The sequence below is a fragment of the Thamnophis sirtalis genome, unplaced genomic scaffold, assembly GCF_051295495.1.
Source record: "Thamnophis sirtalis isolate CommonGarterSnake01/CBP01778 unplaced genomic scaffold, rThaSir2_p1.2 scaffold_3, whole genome shotgun sequence".
NCBI classification, from domain to species: Eukaryota; Metazoa; Chordata; class Lepidosauria; order Squamata; family Natricidae; genus Thamnophis; species Thamnophis sirtalis.
In genome coordinates this window covers 175,249,289-175,277,271 of record NW_028261383.1, presented here as the reverse complement: position 1 = coordinate 175,277,271, position 27,983 = coordinate 175,249,289, and the positions used below count along the sequence as shown (strand labels likewise).

The 27,983-nt window shown below is 45.4% G+C and overlaps 2 protein-coding genes across 8 annotated transcripts in view; one reads left to right on the top strand and one right to left on the bottom strand.

The window, feature by feature from the left end:
• Nucleotides 1-27,983, top strand: part of FARSA (phenylalanyl-tRNA synthetase subunit alpha) — a 350,543-nt gene that overhangs the window by 158,322 nt on the left and 164,238 nt on the right. The gene's annotated exons all lie outside the window — the stretch shown is intronic.
• SMARCA4 (SWI/SNF related BAF chromatin remodeling complex subunit ATPase 4) overlaps nt 1-27,983 on the bottom strand; it is an 89,675-nt gene that overhangs the window by 44,864 nt on the left and 16,828 nt on the right. For all 7 annotated transcript variants that reach the window (XM_087711008.1, XM_087711009.1, XM_087711010.1 and 4 more), the window contains exons 3-16: nt 27,234-27,480; nt 24,735-24,867; nt 23,331-23,723; nt 23,108-23,206; nt 21,233-21,491; nt 19,470-19,596; nt 17,609-17,782; nt 15,678-15,851; nt 15,400-15,567; nt 13,921-13,971; nt 6,703-6,833; nt 5,105-5,162; nt 2,097-2,215; nt 11-161 (exon numbers count right to left, since the gene is read on the bottom strand). In XM_087711008.1, coding sequence (XP_087567134.1) covers nt 11-161; nt 2,097-2,215; nt 5,105-5,162; nt 6,703-6,833; nt 13,921-13,971; nt 15,400-15,567; nt 15,678-15,851; nt 17,609-17,782; nt 19,470-19,596; nt 21,233-21,491; nt 23,108-23,206; nt 23,331-23,723; nt 24,735-24,867; nt 27,234-27,455 — 2,259 coding nt within the window. In that variant the 5' untranslated portion in view covers nt 27,456-27,480. The remainder of the gene's footprint in view (nt 1-10; nt 162-2,096; nt 2,216-5,104; nt 5,163-6,702; nt 6,834-13,920; nt 13,972-15,399; nt 15,568-15,677; nt 15,852-17,608; nt 17,783-19,469; nt 19,597-21,232; nt 21,492-23,107; nt 23,207-23,330; nt 23,724-24,734; nt 24,868-27,233; nt 27,481-27,983) is intronic.

Genomic DNA, 27,983 nt, shown 5'->3' with positions numbered 1-27,983 from the left:
TGATTCTTACCTGATACTGTTTGAGGACACCATTCACCATGAGGGAGGACTGTTTGTCCACCCTTTCAGTGACTGCGTGAGCCACAGCATAGTAAGACTGCAACCCCCTGGCCAGGGCCTGAGACACACCATACTCATCATCAACGTCTTGCTTGGCATTCCTAAGAAAAGATTTTAAGGGAGTGAGAAAGAGTGTTCACTTTACTGGCGGTATAACTGCTGTCGTAGGGGAGTTCAAAGGAGATTAATTCCTGCTAGGTGTGGGAGACCAGAAAAAAAACCTCACAAGGATTGACTTATCTTTTAGGGTTTAATTGTGTATGTATGGGTTTTTTAAAAAAAAAATACTTACTGTTTAAAAAAACCACTTGACAGATTATCCCTCCTCACTATCATCTATTTTAGGGGCAGAGCCGTGGTGGTTTACATTCTCTACTTTAGTTCTGAGGCTTCAATTTCTTAGAAAAAATTCTGTTTGGGCCTTTAGACCAGTGTTTCTCAACCTTGGCCACTTGAAGATGTCCGGACTTCAACTCCCAGAATTCCCCAGCCAGCATTCGCTGGCTGGGGAATTCTGGGAGTTGAAGTCCGGACATCTTCAAGTGGCCAAGGTTGAGAAACACTGCTTTAGACAACTGGCAACTCAGATCTCAGACCTGCTCTGGATTTCTCCTCTCCTGTTTGGGATAGATATGATTAAAGTTCTAGCTTTGTGAAAGGAAAAGGGGCGCCAGTAACATAATGGGGAATGTTAACAGCTAAATTTTGTACTACGCTATCGATTCTTTCTTTCAGGACCATTCAAGAATCTGCTTCCCTGCTGGGTAACTGACTGGAATCTCCAGTGAAGTTGTCCTGCTCCAGGCTGATTGTTCCTGGAACCTCTGAATAATACCTAAAGCTGGGGACATTTCCCATCACTTGTCTACTAGAGTCTTCCTAGTTCTTTCTTGCAGAAAGGCCTGAGGAAGAAGCAGAGAATGCAGATGGTCTTGGTGGGAGCTGCTCCACTTCAAGGAAGCAAAGCTTGGTCCTTGTTGCTAGGCGCACATGTTCTCCTCATGGTAACCACGGAATCATTAAAGAGTGGCAGACAGAATGGACATTTCCCCCCCCCCCTTGTTCTCTTCAAGTCTTCCCAAATCAATAGTATTATGCATAATTACATAACTTTTCATTTATTATTAGATGCTAAGGAGTGCTGCTGTCAAGAGAAAGAAGGTGTCTATAATAAAGAACAACTATAGTTTCAGAACCTAGGATCCACAGCGGCATCTATTTCTGCATTAAGAAGAAGAAGAAGAAGAAGAAGAAGAAGAAGAAGAAGAAGAAGAAGAAGATGGAAGAAGAAGAGAGAAGAAGAAGAACAAGAAAGTAGAAGTAGTAGTAGTAGGAGGAGGAGCAGGAGACGAAGAAGAGGAAGAAAGTAGAAGGAGGAGGAGGAGGAGAAGGAGAAAGTAGAAGTAGTAGTAGTAGTAGGAGGAGGAGGAGGAGGAGGAGAAGAAGAGGAAGAGGAAGAAAGCAGAAGGAGGAGAAGAAGGAGAAGAAGAAGAAGAAGAAGGGAGAAGGGGGAGGAGGAGGAGGAAGAAGAAGAAGAAGAAGAAGAAGAAGAAGAAGAAGAAGAAGGGAGAAGGGAGGAGGAGGAGGAGGAGGAAGAAGAAGAAGAAGAAGAAGGAGAAGAGCAATAGCTGGGATAGCACTTTTCTGGGATAGCTACCCTACTACGGTAACTATGCAATTGTGTTTAGCCATTTTGCTACTCCTTTGCAATAGAGACTGCGTAAGAAGGAGGGCTTTGGGGGGGGGGATCATCTACCTTATCTCTTTCTCTTTCTGCCATTTTGCATTTTGGCAGGCTATAATCCCCTAGGGACTATTTCCCCTATGGAACCAAAGGGAATGCAAACCTCTAAGAGGCTTCCAAATTCTACTCTTCCCAAGGCAGAAGGTGGGTCTTTTCTAGCGTCAGCTGCCCTCCTTCACTTAGGGGAGACGTTACATGTGCATCCACCCTCCTTTTTCACCTCTCTTGAAAGGGGATGCCAAAAGAAGCAACTGACCCAAAAAACAACAACCCACCCCTGTACGAGTCTTACTCGATAATGTGCCTTGCATCCACTTCTGAGACATCATCACTGTCTGGATCTGGAATCTTTTTCTTCTCCTCTACAGGGAGAGTAGACTGAGCGGGCTGCGGTTGCTCTTCCTCTTCCTCCTGCCACGAACCAAAGTAACTTAATGTAACTTACAATAACTTGCCACTGAAGGATCACCCCATCAGTTCTACTCACTGGCCTTCAAAGCCCTTCATGGTTTAGGATCTGGCTACCTGAGAGACCGCCTCCTGCCATTTACCTCCCAACGACCAATACAATCACACAGATTGGGCCTCCTCCGGGTGCCGTCGGCCGGTCAATGTCGGTTGGCAGGTCCCCGGGGGAGGGCCTTCTCTGTAGCTGCTCCGGCCCTATGGAACGACCTCCCTGTAGAGATCCGGACCCTCACCACTCTTCCGGCCTTCCGTAAAGCCACGAAGACCTGGCTGTTCCGGCAGGCCTGGGGCTGTTGATTAGTATCCAGCCCCACTCCAACTGTATGCATGTTGTTGATATTTTTAACACTTGTATTTTATTTTAAATTTTTTAATATATGTTTGTCTTGCCTGTAAGCCGCCCAGAGTCGCAAGGGAGTGGGCGGTATACAAATGCTAATAAATTGGAAATTGGAAATTCTCCTTCTGGTCCCCTTAAGATGTTAGCAGCAGCAGCAGCAGCAAAAGCAAAGGGGGGGGGGCAGGAGGAGGCTGCAGGGCCATCCATTCCCTTTAAAAATTTCTTTTTAAGCTGTCTGTTATAAAAAATTTCTAATTTTCTTTGGTCCCTGGATGTGCATTTTCTCCTCTTTCCACATCATTCCCTTTTTTCCCCCCTTTTGTGACATTTATTAGACAGAAATAGGGACCATCCAATGGCAATTGATCTCAAAAAAATTCTCCGTGTTTTTGGATGAAGATTGGGGTAAAAACTGAGAATAGTTCAAGTCACTTTCAGCTCCTCACTGTACACCCGTTAACCAAACAAAAGGGAAAACATTTCACATAAACAATAACAGGGCATTAAATGCCTGCGTTAGAAGCAATATAGTCTCAATTAAGAAAGGAGGCTGGAGAAAGATTTAAACCAGTGTTTCTCAACCTTGGCCACTTGAAGATGTCTGGACTTCAACTCCCAGAATTCCCCAGCCAGCATTTGGGAGTTCTGGGAGTTGAAGTCCAGACATCTTCAAGTAGCCAAGGTTGAGAAACACTGGTTTAAACCATTATATTCCGTCTCACAGAAAAGGATTGATCTTAGATTGGGTGAGTCTAATTATCTTTTGCGATTAGTAATACAGATAGAAAATTAGTACAGGCTCTCTGCACTGTCTTTGCTTAAAGGTTCAGCTATGTTTGCTAGTAAGTTGTGTCTCCTTTACTCCTTCCTCATGTGTAATTTCTCACATGCATCTCCACTAATAATGGTACAATGCAAGGAGAAGAATGACTCACTGGAGATACAGTTTAATCCTGCTGGATTGATTTATACCAGTGATGGAGAACCTTTTTTGACTCGTGTGCCAAAAGCGGAGGGAGCGCAGGGGGGTCGTGCATGGGCGTGTCTCCAGAGGCTGTTTTCGCCCTCCCCAGGCTCCTATAAAGCCTCTGGAGCCTGGGGAGGGTGAAAAAAGCACGCCAAAAACAGGGGGGAGGGGGGAAGTGCTGGTTATGCAAGCACGCGTGCTGGGGTCGTGCGCATTGCATTGAGTGTGGCACGCCCACACATGACCCCAGTATGCATGCGCGCATGACCAGCACGCCCGCCCATTTTTGGCATGCTTTTTTCACCCTCCCCAAGCTCCATAGGCTTCGTTAGGAATATAATCGGTTGGGTTGGCAATATATAAATCATGTAACAATGCTATACATGTTTCTTTAAATCATGCTGTAAATGTGATTGGTTGCTGTTTCCTCAATCGGCCATAAGATGGAGCCAGAATCACTATTAGATGCTGATCTGATCTGATCTGAGTGTTTGGAAGCTGGCTGTTAGAAGTGCCGTATAGTGATCAGCGTGAGCTATTGTAAGTTTTGCAACTGCTACCAAACTTTGTGTACCGGACTGTTTGTATGATTATGGACTATGTTATTTGGATTATTCCCTTAACTGAAAGACGTTGATGACTGACTGCCTTAACCGTGTATGACTTGGACTGTTTGATGGACTCTGATACCTCTTTTTCCACGAAAGTAAAAGCCTATTTAAATTGCAGTGTCTCTGTATGCTGGTTTGTGTGTTCTCCAACACAACTCTCACAACGCTTCTCTGAACACACTCGCTCTCCCAACGGGGAGCTTACCTAACAGGCTTTATAGGAGTCTGGGGAAGGCGAAAACAGCCTCCCCCGCGGCTTCCTGGAGCTTCCCTGAAGCCTCTGGAGCACAAAAATACGGCCCTATGGACAAACAGGAAGTTCAGGAACGTAACTGAAGGCTCTGGAGGGCTAAAACTGGCCCTATGAGCAAACCAGAAGTCCGTTCCTGAACTTCTGGTTTGCCTGTAGGGCCGTTTTTTTGCGCTCAGAGGCTTCAGGGAAGCTCCTGAAGCCTCCAGAGGGTCTCGGAGGGGGGGGGAAGGGCTGTTTTCACCCTCCCCAGGCTCCTATAAAGCCTCTGGAGCCTGGGGAGGGGGAAAATGGCCTCAAAAGAAGGCCGAAGTCAGCTGGCCAGCGTGCATGTGACAGGGCAGGGCAACGCCTTGGGTGCTCTGACAAATGGCACCGCGTGTCGCCTGTGGCACATGTGTCATAGGTTCGCCAGCCCGGATTTATACTGTACTTAAGTGAAAAAAAGCAAAATGTAATGGGAAGTAGGAACTGCTAGTTGTTTTCCTGATGACAAGACGTCAAGAAGGCTCTATCTGAATAAAGATAAGATTAGATAAAATGCATCAAATGGCTCTTATCAAAATTCTTTTCAATCCAGGATAAAAAATGCTTCAAACATAACACATACGTCTGATTTTGATCTAAACAGAACAAAATGGATCAAGATAACATTTCTCCTCACCTCTTCTTCCTCCTCTGATCCGCTGTCTTCGCTGTCAGATCTTGGTGCTACTTCATATCTATTTAAATAATTACGACATTGTGAATTATTATAGAGAAATACCCCTGACAGGCCAAGTCTGTTAGAATCACTCCTTCCTTCAAAATCATTGGGAAACTGGGAGAAAGATGAAGGAAGAAGGAAAAAGGAAGATGAATTCAGTTCAATCTAACCGTTAAGATACTGGGCTAGAAACCAGGAAAGTATGAATTCTAGTCCCAACTTAGCCACGAAAGCTGGCTGGATGATCTGTGCTCTACATGGGGCAGCCCTTGAAGAGCATTCGGAGACTTCAGCTTGTCCAGAATGCAGCCGCGCGAGCGATTGTGGGTGCACCTCGGTTCACCCACGTAACACCTATCCTCCGCGAGCTGCACTGGCTGCCTATTGGTCTCCGGATACGCTTCAAGGCGCTAGTCGTCACTTATAAAGCCCTTCATGGTATTGGACCTGGGTACTTGAGAGGCCGCCTGCTGCCAATCACCTCCACTAGACCGATTAGATCCCACAGATTAGGCCTCCTCCGAATTCCATCCGCCGGCCAGTGTCGACTACCCAGAGGAGAGCCTTCTCTGTGGCTGCTCCGACCCTCTGGAACGAACTCCCCGTGGAGATTCGAACCCTCACCACCCTCCAGGCCTTCCGCAAAGCCCTCAAAACCTGGCTGTTCCGACAGGCCTGGGGCTAAAGAGCTGTTGCCCCCGTCTTGAATGGTATGACTGTTGTGTGTTTTAAATTATGTATTGTCATGTTTCGTTTTTTATTTTTTGTCTGTACCCCCCCCTTCCCTGATCTGATTTGTTAGCCGCCCTGAGTCCCCTTCGGGGGAAAAGGGCAGCATAGAAATATAATAAAATAAAATGAAATGAATGAATGAATGAATGAGGGGGTAGAAAGTGGGAGGAGGCAGGAAGTGATAGAATGTGGGTATATGAGTATGTTGGATGTGCTTCTCCTGATTTTCTGCAGGTTGCTTAGCAGCATCCCAACAAATTTTCAAAGATTGGTTTGTAATAACTGAATCACAACTTCATGGCTGTGATTAAATTCAAGGAGCATGTGATATCTCAACGAAGCCTAGCTTTGACTCCAGACACAAAGTCCATTGCAACTTCAGCAACTTCTTTAGCAATAGCAGTTAGACTTATATACCGCTTCATAGGGCTTTCAGCCCTCTCTAAGCGGTTTACAGAGAGTCAGCATATTGCCCCCCACAGTCTGGGTCCTCATTTTACCCACCTCGGAAGGATGGAAGGCTGAGTCAACCCTGAGCCCGTGAGATTTGAACCGCTGAACTGCTGATCTAGCAGTAGCCTGCAGTGCTGCATTTAACCACTGCGCCACCTTGGCTCTATACATGCCTGTCTATGCCTGTTATGTGTTGCTCTTTAGCAACACATAACAGGCTACAGTCTTCACAAGCTTGAGGGCACCCACTCCACTGCAATTGCTATGATTGATTTATTTATTTTTAAAAAAAAGAAATGCAAGGAATAAACATATTTGCATATCACTTGTTCTTAGGGGAAACGTAACAGTGAATTCCGCAAGCGACTTACCCAGGATTCATTTCTAACCAGGTATCCAGCTGCCCAGCCTTTGGTGCATCTGTGCCAGTAAGAATTTTCCCACTTTCGACATGAATCACTTTCACAGGAATGTCGCTCATCTGGCTGGTTTCATCTAAAGGCTGGACGAAATAACGACAATACGTTGAAATGCATTTTTCACATCAAGCATGATTCTAAAGCAGTACAATTCTAATCTCATTTAATATTGGACCTCGTGAAATGGAGGAAGAAAAAAGAATTGTATTATGGTTAACCCAGTGGTGGCATTCAGCCAGTTCGCACCTATCAACAATGAATTGCAGAAGGGAATGAAAATGAATTCCAACTTAATAAAACAAGCACTATCTATATAAGTCATATAAATTGCCTTCTATAAACCCTTCTAAACACACATTTAAAATTGTCCTTAGACGTCTAGATAAGATGGAAACATTTTTCTCCTGTCCATCTTCTCTTAATCCATTCCTTTGTTCATTCTCAAAACAAGAGAATAAATTTGTCCAATTCAAGGAATGGCATGAAAGAGAATGTTATTGAGTTAGTGAGTTACCGTAATTATAGAGAATCAAACCATCAACAATGAATTGCAGAGGGGAATGAAAATGAACTCCAACTTAATAAAACAAGCACAATCTATATAAGTCATATAAATTGCCTAGTTAATTTCATTCAGAGGGTTCTATAGTGATAGATCGCTGATCTTTTACAGGTAGTCGACGTACAACAGTTCCTTAGTGACTGTTCAAAGTTACAATGGCACTGAAAAAAAGGACTTATGACCCTTTTTCACAGATACGACGAAGTGGTGGGATTCAGCCAGTTCGCACTTATTCGGGAGAATCTCATCTCCTCCGAAATCCTAGCCTTACTTCACATTAATGTTGATGTTTGTTCTACTGGCAGTGAGAAGGAATGGGAAGGGAAACCATGGGAAGGAAACAAAACTAAGAGAATCCTCCAATTGCTTTCCTAAACATGTCCAACATTTAATCTGTAAGGCAGTGGTGGGATTCAGTCGGTTCGCACCTATTCGGGAGAACCGGTTGGTAACTTTCTAAGCAGTTCGGAGAACCGGTTGTTGGAAGAAATCTCCTTTTGTTTTTTTCCACTTTACAGGGCTAATCCTGTAAGGAAGGCAGGAAGGAAACATTCTGGTGTTGTTTCTAGCCTAATCTTTATTGCCCTTCTTACAGAAACTGCTTCTCCGGTTAACCCTTATTACCATTGTAACAACAAAGGCGAAGCGCCCATCAACATGAGTGACCTTGAGTTGGCCACGCCCACATGATCACATGACCACCGAGCCCCGCCTACCCAGCTGGTCATTAGGGCAGAGAACTGGTTGGTAAATTATTTGAATCCCACCACTGGGTTAACCAGTTAAAGAGCCAAGGTGGCGCAGTGGTTAAATGCAGCACTGCAGGCTACTGCTAGATCAGCAGTTCAGCGGTTCAAATCTCACCGGCTCAGGGTTGACTCAGCTTTCCATCCTTCCGAGGTGGGTAAAGTGAGGACCCAGATTGTTGGGGGCAATATGCTGACTCTGTAAACCGCTTAGAGAGGGCTGAAAGCCCTATGAAGCGGTATATAAGTCCACTGCTATTAACCGTATGGCAAGGTTACTGCCACTGCAGGAGGAGGACTCTCAGAAGACTTACATAAATATCTTTGGTGAGATACAAACAAAAGTGCACTCTCTATTAGAGATTAAAAGGTAAAGGTTCCCCTTGCACATATGTGCTAGTCGTTCCTGACTCTAGGGGGGGCCATGCTCATCTCCGTTTCAAAGCTGATGAGCCAGTGCTGTCCGAAGACCTCTCCATGGTCATGTTCCATGACTAAACGCCGAAGACGCACGGAACGCTCTTACCTTCCCACCAAAGGTGGGCCCTAGTTTTCTACTTGGCATTTGTATGTGCTTTCGAACTGCTAGGTTGGCAGAAGTTGGGACAAGTAACGGGAGCTCACTCTGTTATGCGGCGCTAAGGATTCGAACTGCCGAACATTCTGATCAACAAGCTCAGCGTCTTAGAATTAGAATTAGAATTAGAATTGATTTTTAGAATTAGAATTGATTTTATTTGTAGGCCGCCCTTTTCCCTGAGGGGACTCAGGGCGGCTCACAGAAAACCAGGGAGGGGGGAATACAACACTAAGACGACAACACATAATAAAATAATAAGCAACATGCATACAACATTCGGGCGGGGTAATGGTCCTTATCCCCAGGCCTGACGGGCGAGCCAGTTCTTCAAGGCTGTGCGGAAGGCCTGGACGGTGGAGAGGGTACGAATCTCTACGGGGAGCTCGTTCCAAAGGGTCGGGGCCGCTGCTGAGAAGGCCCTCCTCCTTGTAGTTGCCAGCCGACACTGGCTGGCCGATGGAGTACGGAGGAGGCCTAACCTATGAGATCTTATAGGTCGTAGGGAGGTAATTGGCAGAAGGCGGTCTCTCAAGTATCCAGATCCACTGCCATGTAGGGCTTTATGGGTGATCAGTAGCACCTTGAAGCGCATCCGGAGATCGACAGGTAGCCAGCGCAGCTCGCGGAGGATAGGTGTAATGCGGGTGAATCGGGGTGCACCCGCGATCACTCGCGCGGCTGCGTTCTGCACTAGCTGAAGTCGCCGGATGCACCTCAAGGGCAGCCCCATGTAGAGCACGTTGCAGTATTCCAGCCTAGAAATCACGAGGGCCCGAGTGACTGTTGTGAGGGCCTCCCGGTTCAGGTAGGGTCGCAACTGGCGCACCAGGCGTACCTGGGCGAATGCCCCCCTGGTCACAGCCGCTATATGATGGTCGAATGACAGCTGTGGATCCAGGAGGACTCCCAAGTTGCGAACCCTCTCTGAGGGGTGTAAAATTTGACCCCCCAGCCTGAGTGTTGGATTAGTGGCCAAATTTTTGGGAGGGAAACACAACAGCCACTCGGTCTTTTCTGGGTTGAGCACAAGCTTGTTAATCCTCATCCAGTCCATGACGGCTTCAAGCCCCCGGTCCATTACGTCAACCGCTTCATTGATTTGGCACGGGGCGGACAGATACAATTGAGTATCGTCCGCGTATTGATGGTATCTAATCCCGTGCCTACGGATGATCTCTCCCAGCGGTTTCATGTAAATGTTAAATAGTAGGGGGGATAAGACCGAACCCTGCGGCACCCCATATTTCAGGGGCCTTGGGGACGATCTCTGCCCTCCCACTAACACCGACTGCGACCTGTCCGAGAGGTAGGAGGAGAACCACCGTAACACGGTGCCTCCCACTCCCACCTCCCGCAGTCTTCGCAGAAGGATACCATGGTCGATGGTATCGAAAGCCGCTGAGAGGTCAAGGAGGACCAGGATGGAGGGATGTCCTTCATCTCTGGCTCTCCAAAGATCATCCATCAATGCGACCAAGGCGGTTTCAGTGCTGTAACCGGGTCTGAAGCCTGACTGGAAGGGGTCTAGGTAGTCTGCTTCCTCCAAGGACCGTTGGAGCTGGAAGGCCACCACCTTCTCAACAACCTTCCCCAGAAAGGGGAGGTTGGAGACCGGGCGGTAGTTGTTAAGGACAGCTGGATCTAGGGATGGCTTCTTCAGAAGGGGTCTCACCACCGCCGCTTTTAGTGCGGCGGGGAAGTTCCCCTCCCGAAGAGAGGCGGTTACAACCGCCTGGATCCAGCCTCGTGTCACCTCACTGCAGTTAGAAACCAGCCATGAGGGACACGGATCCAGAGCACAGGTGGAGGAACTCACAGCTCTCATGGCCTTGTCCACATCCCCGGGGGTAACCTCCTGAAACTCAACCCAGAGCTGTTGAACTTGATCCCCCTGAGTCTCGGCTGGAACTGCGGGTGTGGAGTCCAAGTCCGTCCGAAACCGAGCAATTTTGTCCGCTAAGAATTGGGCATATTCTTCAGCTCTGCCCTGCAAGGGTTCCCCCGCCTCCCTTTTGTTCAATAGGGAGCGGGTTATCCTAAACAGGGCGGCTGGGCGGGACTCAGCGGATGCGACCAGGGAGGCTATGTGTGATCTTTTGGCTGCCCTAAGTGCCCTAGTATATTCCCTGGTGCAGGTGGTTACCATTGCTCGGTTCGCTGCGGACTTATCGGACCTCCAGCGGTGCTCTAGGCATCTCCTCCGGCGCTTCATCTCCCGGAGCTCCTCGGTGAACCAAGGAGGTCTCCGGGATCCGCCGCCTCGGAGGGGCCGCAGTGGCGCAATCCGGTCGAGGGCCTCTGACGCTGCCGAATGCCACGCAGCAGCCAGAGTCTCTACCGGACTGTGGGCGAAAGTATCAGGAATAACCCCAAGCTCTGTCTGGAACCTTACTGGCTCCATAAGACGCCTGGGGCGGAACCACCTGGTCGGTTCCTCCTCCCTACAGTGGGGGTTTGGCCTTCGGAAGTCGAGCCTCAGTAGGCAATGGTCTGACCACGACAGGGGTATGATGTCACTCCCCCTCAGACCAAGATCACACATCCACTGCTCCGAGAGAAATACGAGGTCAAGCATGTGTCCCGCTGAATGGGTTGGGCCTCGGATTACTTGAGTCAAGCCCATGGCTGTCATGGAAGCCATGAACTCCTGCGCCCCATCAGAGTTTTCACCGAGCGACGGCAAATTAAAGTCCCCCAGGACCATCAACCTAGGGAACTCAATCGCCAGCTCGGCTACTGACTCGAGGAGCGAGGGGAGGGCTGCTGCAACGCTGTTGGGAGGCAGGTACGTTAGCAGCAAACCCACTTGACCCTTGAGGTCCAACTTTAACAGCAAAGACTCACACCCGACAATCTCCGGAGCAGGGACCCTACGAGGAACTAACGACTCCCGGATAACAACGGCCACACCTCCACCCCTTCCCTGGGCTCTCGGCTGATGCAGCACCTGAAATCCTTCTGGGCACAGTTCTACAAGGGGGACTCCTCCCTCTGGGCCCAGCCAGGTCTCAGTAATACATGCCAGGTCTGCCCTCTCGTCTAAAATTAAGTCCCGGACGAGAGGTGCTTTATGTACAACAGACCTGGCATTTAGCGACAACAGCCTGAGACCAGGGTCCTGATTACTTGCGCCATCTGGTCTTGGAGTGGGGCTCCTAGGGCCGGAAGGAGGGATCTCTGTGATGTAGCGAACCCTCCTTCCCCGGTAATGGCCTGCCCTAAAGTCCCCGCCGTATCTGCCCCTCCCTGTTACGACCGCAATACCCCGACCCTCTCCCGTGTCTCTGGTCCCCTCAGCCACCCCCATGGCCCCCGCAACTCCCGGCAGGTCCTCCGAATCATACATACTCAAACACTCCCCCAAACAGTCCCCACGTAAAAGTTAAAAAACACAAAATTTACAACAGTATGATCATAAAAAGTGGGCCATTCAATCATCTCATACGTATCTCATACATAACCCATGCAAAGGAGGAAGAAAAAGATAAAAGAAAAGGAAAGAAATTATAAAATGCGCAAGTTCGTTAATTTAAGGTGCGAGTTCAGGCTTCCAGGGGTGGTCTCCCCAGTTCCACAGTCCTCCTGTAAGCAAACAGGGGGCAGGGGTGGGGAGGCGATAAGGACGCCAAAGTCTTAGCCATTGAGCCACTGCGTCCCTGAACTATTAGAGATTACGGAATTATAAATAGGGACATAAAAATGTGGGATGATTATAGAAAAAGTGTATATCAGATGTATCACCCCTTGCTTCTTTTTTTTTAATGAATGCAAAAACATTTCATCAGTAGAGAAATAGTAATTGGTATAGATTGCAAGATTTATTTAATGATTGGTTTAATCTTTAATAAAACAAAGATATAATCTTTTGATACTCATCTTTTGGTCAGAAATACCTAAATCATTTCAATTAACTGCAATTCCAGTCATTTAGTGTATTGTGGTTCTGTTTCAATCAATGTGTTTATTTGCATCTGTAGACATTTGCAAGTATGTGCAAATGTTCCTTTCTTCCTTACATTTTTATATCACCTTTATTCCAGGAATTCACAGTGGCATCCACAGTCCTCTTTCCAGTTTTTTCCCATAACAACATTGTTGTGAGGTAGGCTAGATCAGTGTTTCTCAACCTTGGCAACTTGAAGATGTCCGGACTTCAACTCCCAGAATTCCCCAGCCAGCATTCGCTGGCTGGGGAATTCTGGGAGTTGAAGTCCGGACATCTTCAAGTTGCCAAGGTTGAGAAACACTGGGCTAGATTGAGAGAGGATGAGTGGCCCAAACTCACACACTGAACACCACCTTCCTTCTATCTGGCAACTTGTAACTAGGCAGTCCTATTTTTTGAAGCCACAATTTTTGCTGATAATACTGATGGATAGATGAAGTATTACAGTTTTTGCCAGAATGCAGTAATTTCTAATTGTCAGGATATTCATGATACAAACTGGTCTAGAAAATATGTATTCCTACAAGAAACGTTTAGGAGAATCCAGCAATTGGTGAAACTTTGATCCACCAATTGCAGTCTCTAAAGCAGGGGGTCAAATTTAAGAGCCAAGGTGGCGCAGTGGTTAAATGCAGCACTGCAGGCTACTTCAGCTGACTGCAGTTCTGCAGTTCGGCTGTTCAAATCTCACGGGCTCAGGGTTGACTCAGCCTTCCGTCCTTCCGAGGTGGGTAAAATGAGGAGCCGGATTGTTGTTGGGGGCCATATGCTGACTCTGTAAACCGCTTAGAGAGGGCTGAAAGCCCTATGAAGCGGTATATAAGTCTAACTGCTATTGCTATTTGATTTCATTGAAGGCCGCATCAGGGTTGCCTTTGACTTCGGTGTGGCTGGGCGTGGCCAGATCAACGTCACTTGTGTCGGGGGGCACCTGAGGTGGCCCGAGCACTCTGCCAGTGAAAATGGGCTCCCGAGCTCCATTTTCAGCTGCAACGGGCAACCTGCAACCCTCTGCCAGCGAAAACAGAGGGTTTTCGCCTGTGGGTGGCTCTCCTGAGATCCATTTTTGCTGGCAGAGGCACCACAAACCGGTCCTTTGTTGTTTCCAGGATGTCCCCTGGAAATGCCATATCTAAGCACCCTGTGTGCTGGATCTGGCCCAAGGGCCTTGGAGTTTGACAATCCTGCTCTAAAGCAATTTCCAACACCAGCTGCTTGCATCAGTGCATTCCACTTGCTAGACCAAATAAAAGCAGTTTCATAAGAAAGCAGGGACTCATTGTGCTATAAAATCCATGCACAATTTTAAATTAGTTTGGGGGGAGGGAAACCTTACTTCACCATCAGGTCCAATTGCTGGGGTCTGTCCTTCCGCAACCTCAGCCTTCTAAAAGAAATGAAGATCACGAAAAAACATCTATTACAATGTAATTTTAAAACAGAGAAGCATTTGAAAGGCATTTAGGTTACTTTTTCCAGTTTTAATTTACAAAAAAAACCCAACATTTTCATTCTGACACCAATTTAGATATTTGGACTTTTATATCATTAACGGAGAGAGGTTTATTTGAATATATTATTTTTATTTGGAGGTTCTCTGGTTCGGTTTTCTAATAAATTTTGTAGTGTAGGCCTCTCTCCAGGCCTTCCGAAAAGCCGTCAAAACCTGGCCTGGGGTTGATGAGTTCCCTCCCCTCTCGACTTGTACAGGGTGGGGCATAACCTTTTCCTAGGGGGTCACAGCAACACTTGTAATAACAACACAAATAATTCATACACCATTCGAAAGCCCATCAAAAACTGAGTTTATTGACACGATTTAATAGTCAGTATGACCACCATTAGCCCTTCGAACAGCATTCAAACGAGGTGGATAAGAACACAACAAATCTTCAAACAGTTCCATTCGATTTTCCAGATTTTCCAGAGGGCGGGGCATAACCTTTTCCTAGGGGGTCACAGCAAGATCGACAGCAGTTTACAACTTCCGCGACACCTCATTTTAAAGCCCATAAAAAACTGAATTGAATGAGCTATTAAATGTTAAATTTGTTTCGGTTGAAACTTTGAGAATGAATTTGGAAACTGTGTTGAAAAATCTGGAAAATCGAACGGAACTGTTTGAAGATTTGTTGTGTTCTTATCCACCTCGTTTGAATGCTGTTCGAAGGGCTAATGGTGGTCATACTGACTATTAAATCGTGTCAATAAACTCAGTTTTTGATGGGCTTTCGAATGGTGTATGAATTATTTGTGTTGTTATTACAAGTGTTGCTGTGACCCCCTAGGAAAAGGTTATGCCCCGCCCTGTATGGTTGTGTGACTCTTGCTTATTTTAATTATCTGTATTTCGTTTTATGTTCCCCTTTTTCCCCTTTTGAATTGTTCACCGCCCTGAGTCCTTCCCGGAGAAGGGCGGCATACAAATAATAAAATTCAATTCAATTCAATTCAGGTGGGCAGTGAAGCATCAGTAGACACCATAGTTTAATGCAGTGTTTCTCAACCTTGGCAACTTGAAGATGTCCGGACTTCAACTCCCAGAATTCCCCAGCCAGCAAATGCTGGCTGGGGAATTCTGGGAGTTGAAGTCCGGACATCTTCACGTTGCCAAGGTTGAGAAACACTGGTTTAATGACATCTCAAATTGGTGCCAACGTTTATAAATAAAACCATAAAAGATGTATTATTAAACATGGCAGAAATTTCAGTCCGTGGAAGACTGACATGGGGCACATCTCAAATCAAAGATTTACACAGGGCTTGCCTTCTGAGTGATTTCACTGATCCGAACAGGTTGATTTAACTCATTTACCTTCTTTTTCTTCTTCTTCTTCTTCTCCTTTGCCACCTGTGCAGCCTTGTGCTGTCTCACCAGTTCTGTGAGGTTGGCCACATATTCATCCGTCTGCTGAAGCAGGTAGGCTAAGCGTTTATCTTTCTTTTGATCAATAAGCTTTCGGTACCCTTCTTCATCCTCAGCCTGTAAAATACACAGACGCAACTTATAATTTTCTGAAATTATACTGGGAGGAGTCATGTTAAATGATCAGCCGGATCCATTCTACACACGGACGTAAAAAAAATCCATACCATCAACCGGCGCATCCTCTCCTTCTCAATTCTCTCGTTCTCCTTCTTTTGTTCACGCTCCGTATTCGCGTGATAAGTGGCCACCGCCTTTGTCAGCTTCTGAATCTTGCCGGTGACTGATCGATGGTATTCTTTGAAATCCTTGGCATGCTGGAGAATGCTGTTGAGGTACTCCTAAAAAAAAAAAGAAGTTACCATATTTTTCGGAGTATAAGACACACCGGAGTATAAGACGCACCAAGGTTTTGAAGAGGCAAATTAAAAAAAAAGTTTTTGCACTCTGCAAACTTCCCCAAAATGGCCAGTTTTTTGTGAAAAGGGGCCTGTCCCCCCCATAAAAGGCATGAATAGCCTCTAGGGGGCTTGCAGAGTGCTCCTGGGGGGAGGGGGCAAAAACAAGCAAAAAATGGCATGTTTTGCGCAAAAAAAGAGGCATGGATAAGCTTTAGGAAGCTTATAGAGTGCTCCTGGGGGAGGTGGTAAAATTGAGCAAAAAACGGGCCGTTTTTAGCTCGTTTCTGCCCTCCCCAGCCCCCAGGAGCTCTCTAAAAGTCTCCTAGAGGATCTGCACAGCCATTTTGGTGAAGGGGGCGGGGTTACAGGAGGCAAAAAAAATGCTGTATTCAGTGTATAAGACGCACCCAGATTTTCAGCCTCTTTTTTGAGGGAAAAGGGTGCGTCTTATACTCCGAAAAGTACAGTAATAGAAAATAGCTTAATGAATGAGCCATGCATGGGTTAGGGCAGTGCTTCTCAATCTCAGCGACTTTTGAGCTGTGTGGCTTTCAACTCCCAGGATTCCCCAGCCAACATGGCTGACTGGGGAATTTTGGGAACTGAAGTTCACATAGTTTCAAGTTGCTGAGATTACACTGGATTAGAGGTTGTTTGTATCACAAGCATGGTATCAGTAATTACATAGTATGCTGGTGTTAAGTCCTTATTCAAGGTTTGGGAAGGTGTTTCACTGGCCACAGCCTAAGGCACATTTAGCTCATCCACATTTAACAATGGTTAGCTACTGTCCAAACATACATCTTTGTATCCTTTATTTATTACAATACATTTATTGACAAGCTAATAAATGTATTGCATTGATTATTTATCCACTCTGGCATCCTACTGCAGGTTGTCCTTAACTTACAACCATTGGTTTAGCGACTGTTCAAAGTTACCATGGCACTGAAAAGTGACTTACAATTGGTCCTCACGCTCCAGCAACATCCTCACAGTCACATGAGCAAAATTTGGGTGCTTGGCACCAGCCTGAATTTACAATGGTTGCAGCATCGCAGGGTCATGCAATTACCATGTGTGGCCTTCACAGCCAGCTTTCGACAAGTCAATGGGGGAAGCCAGATTTGCTTAACAACTGCAAGGCACGCTTAACAACTTCAGTGAGTCACTTAACGATCGTGCCAAAAAAGCTTGTAAAACCGGCATGATTCACTTAACAATTGCCTTGCTTAGTCAATGGAAACTATAGTCCCGGCTGTGGTTGTATCTGAGGCTACCTGAATCGTGGCACGACAAAACCGCGCTCGACTAAGCCACGCCCGATTAAACCGCGTCGCTGATGTCATCAACAGGGCGACAACAGCCAGCGCGGAGAAAGAAGGGCGCTTTAAATAGCGCTTTGAAAGCAAGCCGATTCAACTTAAGGTAAGGGTTAGGTTTAGGGTTAGGTTAAGGGTTAGGATTAGGTTTAGGGTTAGGTTAAGGGTTAGGTTAAAGGTTAGGTTTAGGATTAGGTTTAGGGGTTAATTTTAGGTTTAGCGTTTACAGCGTGCTTCTGTCTCCGCGCTGTTGTCACCCTGTTGATGACGTCAGCTACGCGGTTTCGTTGAGCGCGCTTTAGTCGAATGCGGTTTTGTGGTGGAACCACCTGAATAAATGCCACTTTTTCAAATTAAAGCAGAAACCACAGGTACCTGATGTTTTTGCCGGCGTTTTCTTTCTTGTTCAATCTTCTGCTGTTTTTCTAACTTCTCAGTGATGCGAGCTTCCCGCAGGGATTGCCGTTTGCTACGCTTATATGCCTTGGCATTCAGTGCTGTTTCCAGGGCGGTATCCCTTCTCATACAGACCACAACTTCTTGTCGCAGCTGTGGAACAAAATTTTAAAAGAAAAGTACGTGCTAACTGAGAATAAAGTGTGGTCCAACCAAGCGCTTCCCTTACTGTCTATGTTAACTAAAACATTTTATGTTGCCTCTATGTTTATAGTCAAACATCGGAATCCGTGTTAAAATTTAAACCTCTGTATTTTACACCACCAGGGATAATGAGAAATACTTCTGAAAAAGAGTTCACTATACCTGACCCATCTCTGAGAACAGATTTTTCTGTTGCTTTTCCATAGTTTAAATAGTTTTTACCTATTCTTAAGTGTACTGAACTCTGCCTGGACACAAAAGGAAAACACAACACCCTTCGAACTATCCTTCTGAAAAGTAGAACAAGAGTGGGTATTGACAAGCAACATAACACAAAAATATGAAACTGATTCTGAAAATCTATGGGGAAGAGAGAGATTAACCAAAAGTAGCAAAATGTTCAACTAGGAATATGTCTCAGTTCCAATTCGGTTCCTAAAACAATACCCAGACATTTATATGAAACCTCACATTGTGACTATGCTACCGCTATACTCTGGCTAAAAGAACATTTACATTTCAATATTATGTCTATGTTGTGCAATTTACTTTCCTTTTACTTATTTGTTCTTCTGTTCTACACTTCTCAGTCACATTATTTGGACTGGGTGGCCTTACAAATCAAATCAAATCAATAAAAGAAGGCTCTTACAGAGAAACCAGCCAGTCAAAGCCACTACAGGATACAATAGAACTATACATGCTCTCTAGCTTGAGTTGCAAAGGGGCTTCTTTATCAAAATCTACTTCACTTCTGTCCTTGCTTCCTTGTTTTTTCTAGATTCACGCTGCTGCGAAGATCTACTCATGTCAAGATGTACCAAAAGCTTAATGAACAAAATAAAACACAAAACTTTCTGGGCCAGCAAAGACACTATGATTTATTTATTTTTAATGCATGCCGTTGTTTTCTATATTCCAAATGCCTGTGAAATTACCCCACCCGTTCAGTAGGGATCGTTTCAGAGGGCTGAGATCGAACAGGATGGTCCACTGGCGTGTGAAACTGGAGCTCCGCTGTAGCGGAAAATACAGGACCACTCTGTCTCACGAGAAGAACTATCTGTAATGCCGCTTGGTACTTATTTAGGTAAGCCCCATTAAGGGGAGAACATTTTTTAAGAGTTTCTATAAGAATTTTATTTAAGGGACGCTACTCAAGCATGAGCTTCATTCTTTTACAATATATGCAAACTCTTATTAATAATATGTATTTATAACAATTTTTCCCTACTGTTGACAATATATTTGAAGATTGCTTTTTTAACATCCCATAGATCCATCTTATCTTACAACGGTCCTACTTCTTCCCTCCCTCCCTCTTTCCTTCCCTCGTTTCTTCTCTCCTACTCCCCTTCCTTCCCTCCCTCCTTCCCCTTCCCTCCTTCTCTCCTTCCCTCCTTCCTTCCTTTCTTTTCTCCTTCTCTCCTTCCTTCCCTCCTTCTCTCCTTCCTTCCCTCCTTTCTTCTCTCCTTCCTTCCCTCCTTGCTTCCCTCCCTCCTTCCTACCCCCCTTTCTTCTCTTTCTTCTCTCCTTCCTTCCTCCTCTCCTTTCCCTTCTCTCTGGAGACAACGGGTTTAATTTCAGCGTTCAAAAAGTGTCCTGTGTAACAAAATTCTAGCAGTGCATCACCAACCTGCCTCTGGAAATTTAGCAGCCGCAGGGCTTTAAGTTCAATGGTTGCTTTGGTGCGCAGGTCTCCAGCCAGAGACCCAGGAAGATTTTCAAGTTCTTGGATTCTATGAGCGATGCGGGCCTGCAAGCTGTAGACGAAAGATTAGGACACCCAGTGAGCTTCGGCATGAAGGATTGCGTACATCCAACAAGAAAGGCAAGAACTCCACTGCTGATCTCCGAAAACGCTTGTTCCCAACACAGTGCCTTAGGAATGATGGGAATTTTAATTCAAAGCATTTGAAAGGCACCTCCCAACGACCAATAAGATCGCACAGGTCGGGCCTCCTCCGGGTGCCGTCGACCGGACAATGCCGGCTGGCGGCGCCCCGAGGGAGGGCCTTCTCTGTAGCTGCACCAGCCCTGTGGAATGATCTACCCGCAGAGATCCGGACCCTCACCACTCTCCCGGCCTTCCGTAAAGCGACCAAGACCAGGCTGTTCCGGCAGGCCTGGGGCTGTTGATTATATCCAACCCCCACTTGACTGTATGGATGATGTATTAATTTTAAATATTGTATCTTTTTAAATTTGTAAATGTTTTATTTTGCTGTGAGCCGCCCAGAGTCCCAATGGGAGTGGGCGGCATACAAATTTTATTAAAGTTGCAAAGTCACTGCTTTGAGAAGGTGACATGTAATGCCGAACAGCTAAAAGTGAGACAGACACACTAGTTCAGGACTTGGGGGTTCCTTAAATACTTGGGAGGTTCCATGAAAGACTAAAAACAAAAACAAAAAACCTCTCTCACCTTAAAAAAAAATCCTTGAATATAGCCAGGGACATACATAGCAAGTTTTCTTATATACAGAAGAAGGGCTATGTTCCAAGTAACAGAATCAACCCTCCAAAACCAGGTAGCTTTTAATAAATTGCTAAATTTATAATGCTGTCTTGGTTTCATACAGGCTTACTGTTCCCTGCAGCTTGGTTACTTAATACAGTTAACACGAAAGCTAACCATAACATCAACGAGACCATTCATTCAAAGAGCCGAGGTGGCGCAGTGGTTAGGGTGCAGTACTGCAGGCCACTTCAGCTGACTGTTATCTGCAGTTCGGCGGTTCTAATCTCACCGGCTCAAGGTTGACTCAGCCTTCCATCCCTCCGAGGTGGGTGAAATGAGCGTGGCACGACAAAACCGTGGTCGACTAAAGCGCGCCCGATTAAAGCGTGTCGCTGACGTCATCAGCAGCTCAACAACAACGACCGCGGAGAAAAAAGGGCACTTTTAAAAGCGCTTTTAAAGCAAGCCGATTCACGTAAAGGTAAGGGTTAGGGTTAGGTTTAGGTTTAGGTTAAGGGTTAGGGTCAGGTTTAGGGTTACATTAAGCGTTAGGGTTAGGGTTAGGTTAAGGGTTAGCGTTAGGTTTAGTGTTAGGTTAAGGGTTAGGTTAAGGGTTAGGTTTGGGGGGGTTAGGTTTAGGTTTACGCGTTAATTTTAGCTTTACCGCTCACAACGTGCTGTTTTCGTCGCGCTGTGATGACATCAGGTACGCAGTTTCATCGAGCGCGCTTTAGTCGACCGCGGTTTTGTGGTGGAACCGAAATGAGGACCCAGACTGTGGGGGCGATATGCTGACTCTGTAAACCGCTTAGAGAGGGCTGGAAGCCCTATGAAGCGGTATATAAGTCTAACTGCTATTGCTATTGCTAAATTAATGTCACCCGGATATCCTATCAGGGCAACGCCGGCAAAGTTGCTATTGGAAGCCATAGTTTTACCGGTATTCTCTCTCTTGAAGGATTTCAACTGGATCGAGTCCTCTCGGCTTCTGTATTGGAGTGATACGGTTCTGCTTCTGATGGAACTGCACCATCGGGGCCGGTTGGGCCGGTTGGCCGGGGGACTGAGTCTGGGGAGGCATGACGGGGGATGCTGCTGGAGGTACCGCTGGGGGTGCTGGTGAAGGACGGCCTGTTGGCTGAGGAGGAATCAGTTTCTGAGGTGTGCTAGTAGGGGCTGCAGCATTTGCCATTGGTCCTGTTGAAGAACAATGTTAGGAAGATGTTTGTGGGGTTCCCTCATATACATACCTGTTGCGGCCCAGCAGGAGCCGTTGGAGCTGCCACCAGACTCCAACAGCGAGGGGCCCTATGAGTTGGCTCTGGAGGATGTGGAGGACCCTGGACAGGGTTCCGACTCCGAGCAGGGCGCAGAGAGGCTGGTTGGCCACCAGGAGGCGCCTGAGCCTTGGACCAGTGGGGAGGAGACAAGGGAGAATGATCCGGACGCCAGCAGTGAGTTGTTCCTGGATGCACTCCATCGAAGAGCTAATAGGCGTCAGGAGCAATTACACAATTACAGGAGGTAATTGCACTCAGCTGGTGGTCATTAGGCTCCTCTCCAGACTATAAAAGGACTGCTTGTGCACACGCCCCTTTTGCAGAAGTCAACGCAGGAACTAATGTTGGAGAACATTATTGTGAGCTTGGCAGGCTGGATTGCTGCCACGGCTTATCTGTGCTGGATTGCTGCCCAAGCTTGTCTGTGCCGGTTTGCTGCCAAGGACCTGTCTGTCTGTTCATTAAATGCCGTAACTTATCTTTGGCTCGGAGTGTGTGTTGGTGTGGGACAAGGGGGGTCAGAACACATACCTGGGGGCATACATGCAAAATAATACAATCTCCAGAGACTGGCTTCAACATTTAGGTGAATGTACTTAGGCACTTGAACAAATTGAATAAATTGAATATGCTAGCACTTCCCTGCCTTAGAAATTTCATCTTATAGCTTCATCTTGGGGATGGGTGGTGGTGGTGGTGAGTGTCTATCACTCTCTAACTGAAAATGTGATGCCACTCTGCATCTGTTGTAAGGCCATTACATTATGCCAAAGCAGTAAGTAACCTGAGAGGCAATTAACAAAGATCCTGTTAGCTTTCATAAGGCTGACTTGGCTGATTTCCCCAGACAGTGGATACTGACACGGAGAGAAAAATTCAGGGTTCCCGGGTGTCCATGAATTATGTTTTTATTTATTATTATTTATACCATATTGTTAGCCACCTTGATTGTCATTTTGAATAGAGTATGGGATATAAATCTTGTGAATAAAGAAAAAAAAATAAACATTTTCTGATGAAGTAGATAACTTTATCCTTGAAAGTAAAGATAGTACAGCGGCTTGTGGGAATGACCTTGGGAAACGGAGGCATAGAAGGGGAACAGTGGGAGAAGAGCCAGCTTAGTATGGAGAAGAAATGTGGGCATGGCAATGCTTCAAAAGGAACCCACCCTAGTTTCTTAAGCTGCAAACGCAACGGGGGGGGGGGGGAGGAGTGGGGGGAAAGAAATGTACTTTCAGACTACCAAGATTCTGCTAATGTAACTTACAAAAAATAGAATTAGTTCACCTAGAAGTACTTCCGGTCTGGATTATTTTGCAAGGCTGACAGATACCCATACACAAACACAATAACTTTTGTGGCAATTTTCAGACTGGTGACATATTTTCAGGCACTAAAAGTCATATGGTATCAGTGAAAAAATGTGACATGGTAGCCTCTTATAGCAAAAGCCAGGCTGAGGCTTAGAAGCCTCATTTAATTATTGAGATGCTAATCAAAAACCCAGGTCCCCCCAATCCAGAGCCTTACCTTCCGGCCAGGGCTTGGGTGGTCCACCAGGGGGCTGACCAGGCATTCCTGGAGGAACTCCTGAGGGTCCAGGAGGGGGCATATTAGGCCCTCCCATACCTGTGAAGACATGGGAGAGCATAGGGACACCATTAAGCTTTCTACTCCTCTGGTCTAAGCAAAGGAAGAGACCTAGGAGAATCTCACCCCAGATGGGTCTCAAAAAGGCTTCAGTGTAACTCACCATGAGGTCTGTTGTAGTTCGGAGGTGTTGGGCCAGGTGCAGGCCCTGGTCCTTGCACTGGTCCTGTTCCAGATACAGAAGGTGGAGGTAGAGTTGGCATTTGCTGCTGCATTCCAGGCATTGGCCTTTTCCCCTGCACAGCCATGTGAAGATGGTCGGGCAGTGGCTGCCCTCTGGCAAGCATCTTGTAGGCCATGATTTGAGCCCTCAATTGATGCAGCTGATTCTGATTAAAAGGAGTCGGGCCTCGATTCTGCTGCCCCAATGCTTGGGGGTCAGTACCATCTAATGGGACTCCACCAGGGCCAGATGGCATCTGGGGGCCAGAAGAAGGGCCATTAGCTGGAACTGGACTTGAGGCATGCTCGGAACCACCGAGTGGAGAAGGGTAACCTGAAAAAGGGCAAGACAAAAAGAGAAAAGAAATGAAAATGGGAGAGAGAGAAAGAAAACTTAATTTGTTTTGTACTTTCCACAATCAAGGATGAAGCAGTTTTATTTGGAGCACCTGCTTGCATTTTAGTAGACAAGGGTTGGTAGAAGCTACCAGAATGGTATATTTTTGGTTTCTTTTTTGTAAAATAAATGATGACATGGGGTATATACCCGTGACCCGTCAAAACCGCGGTAGACAAAAGCGCGCTCGACGAAAGCGCGTACCTGACATCATCAGCAGCGCGATGAAAAAAATTAAAAATAAAATAAATTAAAATTAAAATAAAATTAAAGCAAGCCGATTCACATAAACTTAAGGGTTAGGTTTAGGGTTACGTTAAGCGTTAGGGTTAGGTTTAGCGTTAGGTTAAGGTTTAGCGTTAGGTTAAGGGTTAGGTTTGGGGGGGTTAGGGTAAGGTTTTCGCTTTAATTTTAAATTTACCGCTCACAGCGCGATGTTTTCGTCGCGCTGTGATGACGTTATGTACGCGCTTTCGTCGAGCGCGCTTTTGTCTACCGCGCTTTTGTGGTGGAACCGTATATACCATGTGTTGTTGTTCCTCTGAGGTTGTATTTACCTACTTTTAAGAACTGCTAAAGACCAGATGATTTTTATTATGTCCTGATATGCAGAACCACAGAACTCAGAGTGTACTCCCCGCCCCATGACTATATAGTCACTCCAAAAGGATGTAACGTTCCATATGAGAAGAATGGTGTATTCCCCCACTCCTCAGGTTGAATCTTACCTTCAATGTGTCGAGGACCAGTATTTACAGCAGAGAGAGCCTCCTTCTTGCAGGCTTAGAAAACGTGGCTCTAAATTACGCAAAAATCCTTTACAGACAAGAGAAAGCTTCTTGTAGAAGCTATCTTAAAGTTATGAAGGATCGGAAGGGTAGAAGGAGGAGATTTAATTGTAGAAGAAATGCTACATTTAACCAGCAATGTGCTGAAAGCATGCCATACCTTGAGAATGCTGATCCATTGGACTTGGTGGGGGTCCCATTCCTGTGTGCCCACCAGCCCTCATTCCCATGCCCTTCATTTGACTGTAACGAGGGTCTTCAGATATTCCCTTTTCATGAATGGAATCCATTGGCTGCAATAGGACAAAGCCCGCATAAAGATCTCCTCTAAAGAAATTTGTTCCAATGGAAGAACTAAACTATCCATAGAATAGTCAGCAAATACTCAGATGACACGAGAGTTGAACAAGACTGAGATAAACTAGCTCAAATGCCAGGCCCTTCCCCAGAAATAAGTCTCATTAAACATAACTGCATTTATTTCTTGACATGTATGAGATTATATTTTTAATGTCCTATTTATATTTACATCATAAATGTATTGCTAAATATACATTTATACAATACATAAATGTATTGCTAAATATACGTTTTTCAGATTGTATGGTGATTAAGAGTTGACACAGATTTGAAGGCACATAATGAAGGAAATAAATCTAATATATACTGTATTTTTCAGAGTATAAGACGCAGCAAGGTTTTGAAGAGGAACATTTAAAAAAAAAGTTTTTGCACTTTGCAAACCTCACAAAAATGGACCGTTTTTTTTTTAAAGGGCATGAATAGCCCTTAGGAGGCTTGTAGAGTGATTGGGGGGGGAGAGAACAAGCAAAAACGGCCCGTTTTTCATGAAAACGGGTCGTTTTTTGTCAAAAAAAGAGGGTATGGATAGCCTTTAGGAAGCTTAGAGTGCTGCTTGGGGCTGTCCTGAACTTATAACCATTTATTTAATGGTATTTCAAAGTTACAATAGCACTGAAAAAAGTGACTTGTAACCAGTCCTTGCACTTACGACCATCACTGCATCTCCATGCTATACCAAGTTCAGGCTCTTCGAACCAGCCTTTATCTACGACAGTTGCAATATTCCAGGGTCACGTGATTGCCATTTACAATCTTCTCAGCTAGTGTCTGACAAGCGGTTTTTATTTTATTTTGAAAACTTTATTACATATATTCAACATGAAAAAGCAACATATAATTCCAATCATTACAACGTTTCCATATCAATGTCACTCACATTAACATAATTACTAACTATCTAGGTTACTATACTGTGTATTATATATATATATACGGTTAAATTATATCAATATTTACAGACATATACATTTCTCGTTCTTTTCGATATAATCTTACATATTCTTTATGTATTAGCTTTATGTCTATCTTTTAACCAAATGTACCATTTATTCCAGATTTTATAGAATTCCGATTCTTTTCTCTCCTTTAACTCCATGGTTAACCTATCCATCTCTGCACATTCAAGTACTTTATTATTATCATTTGCTCAGAAGGGGTGTTGTTCTGTTTCCAATTGTGAGCAAAGACGATTCTAGCAGCGGTTAATATATGCAGTATTATATACTGAAGTGTTTTACACGTTTCCCCTTAATATGTCCAATAAGAATATTTCAGGTTTCAGCTAACTTTTGTCCTGTAATCTCTTCTAACAATTTCTTTACTTTGAGCCAGTATTCCCTCGCTTTAGGACAGTGGGTCTCATGTGATGGTGACCCCCAACCATAAAATTATTTTATAAGAGCCAAGGTGGCGCAGTGGTTAGGGTGCAGTACTGCAGGCCTATCTGCAGTTCGGCTGTTCAAATCTCACCGGCTCAGGGTTGACTCAGCCTTCCATCCTTCCGAGGTGGGTAAAATGAGGACCCGGATTGTTGTTGGGGGCAATATGCTGATTCTGTAAACCGCTTAGAGAGGGCTGGAAGCCCTATGAAGCGGTATATAAGTCTAACTGCTATTGCTATTCACTTAACAACCCTGTTGCTGACTTAACCATTGCAGTGATTCAATTAACAACCGTGGCAAGAAAGGTGGCAACATGGGGCAAAATTCATTTAATGAATGTTTCACTTGGCCACAGAAATTTTGGGCTCAAAGTAAAGGGCTCATTGTATATGTTTTATTACTTATTACATTTTTGGGGGAGGAAAAAGAGAAGGATAGAGTTAGCAATAGCAATGTTAGACTTATATACCGCTTCATGGGGATTTCAGCCCTCTCTAAGCGGTTTACAGAGTCAGCATATTGCCCCCAACAACAATCCGGGTCCTCATTTCACCCACCTTGGAAGGATGGAAGGTTGAGTCAACCTTGAGCCGGTGAGATTAGAACCGCTGAACTGTAGATAACAGTCAGCTGAAGTGGCCTGCAGTACTGCACCCTAACCACTGCGCCACCTCGGCTCTTCATAGTTCTATCTACAGCAGCCTGAACTCCTGAATAAAATATAACACAGAAATATAACACACACACACAAACCCGGTTGAAATTTAACACTAAAACAAAACATTCGGCTGTGCTACATTTCATCACTAAAATAATAAAGGAATCGATCCCCCTATTTCCCTTTCTATTTGAGTAAAGCAAAAGCTCATGTGGTTCAGGATGTAGACAGATGAAAGAATATCAACCTCGATTACCTTATGCATCTGATGCATGTTATCCTGAGTATAACCTCCAGGCCCTTGTGGTGGTATAGAGTGCCCTGCTGATGGTGGTCCTGGGCTGGGACCCATCATACTGTGTGCAGAACCCGGGGATGGCCCAGGACTAGGGCCCAGCATAGCACCAGGAGAAGGACCAGGACCAGGGGAAGGCCCGGGACGAGGTGTCCCTCCCATTGGAGGATCAGGAGTAGACATTTTCAGAGATGTTCAAAATAATATCCTAGTGAAAGAGAATGTATTATTAGGTGTGAGTATCTGTTAATTAAATGCAATCATCGTTAACAGTATGACATAATCATAATATAGGTTTTTCTAAAGATACCACCGCCTGTTGTCAGGGAAAAAAAAGCACTAAAAATAAGTATTTGAAATCTTTCAAGGACTGTACTAAACAGTATTGAACTGGACTTACTTTCCTTTCAAACCAGTATCCTTGGGACATTGGGGAAAATAAAGGACTGTGTTGTCAAGCTCCCAAGTATCAATTCACAAATCATCTACCTATTTATTGTTGGCAAATTCAGTGTATTTCAAAATACAACCGCACGAATCTGAATGACAAGATGGCAGCGAAGAGATACAGAAAATTCCAATACTTCATTGTAACCCAGACACTTTTCTGTTGTGGCCCAGCAGGAGCCGTTGGAGCTGCCGATGGACTCCGATAGCGAGGCACCCTATGTGTCGGCTCTGGAAAATGTGGAGGACCCTGGGCAGGGTTCA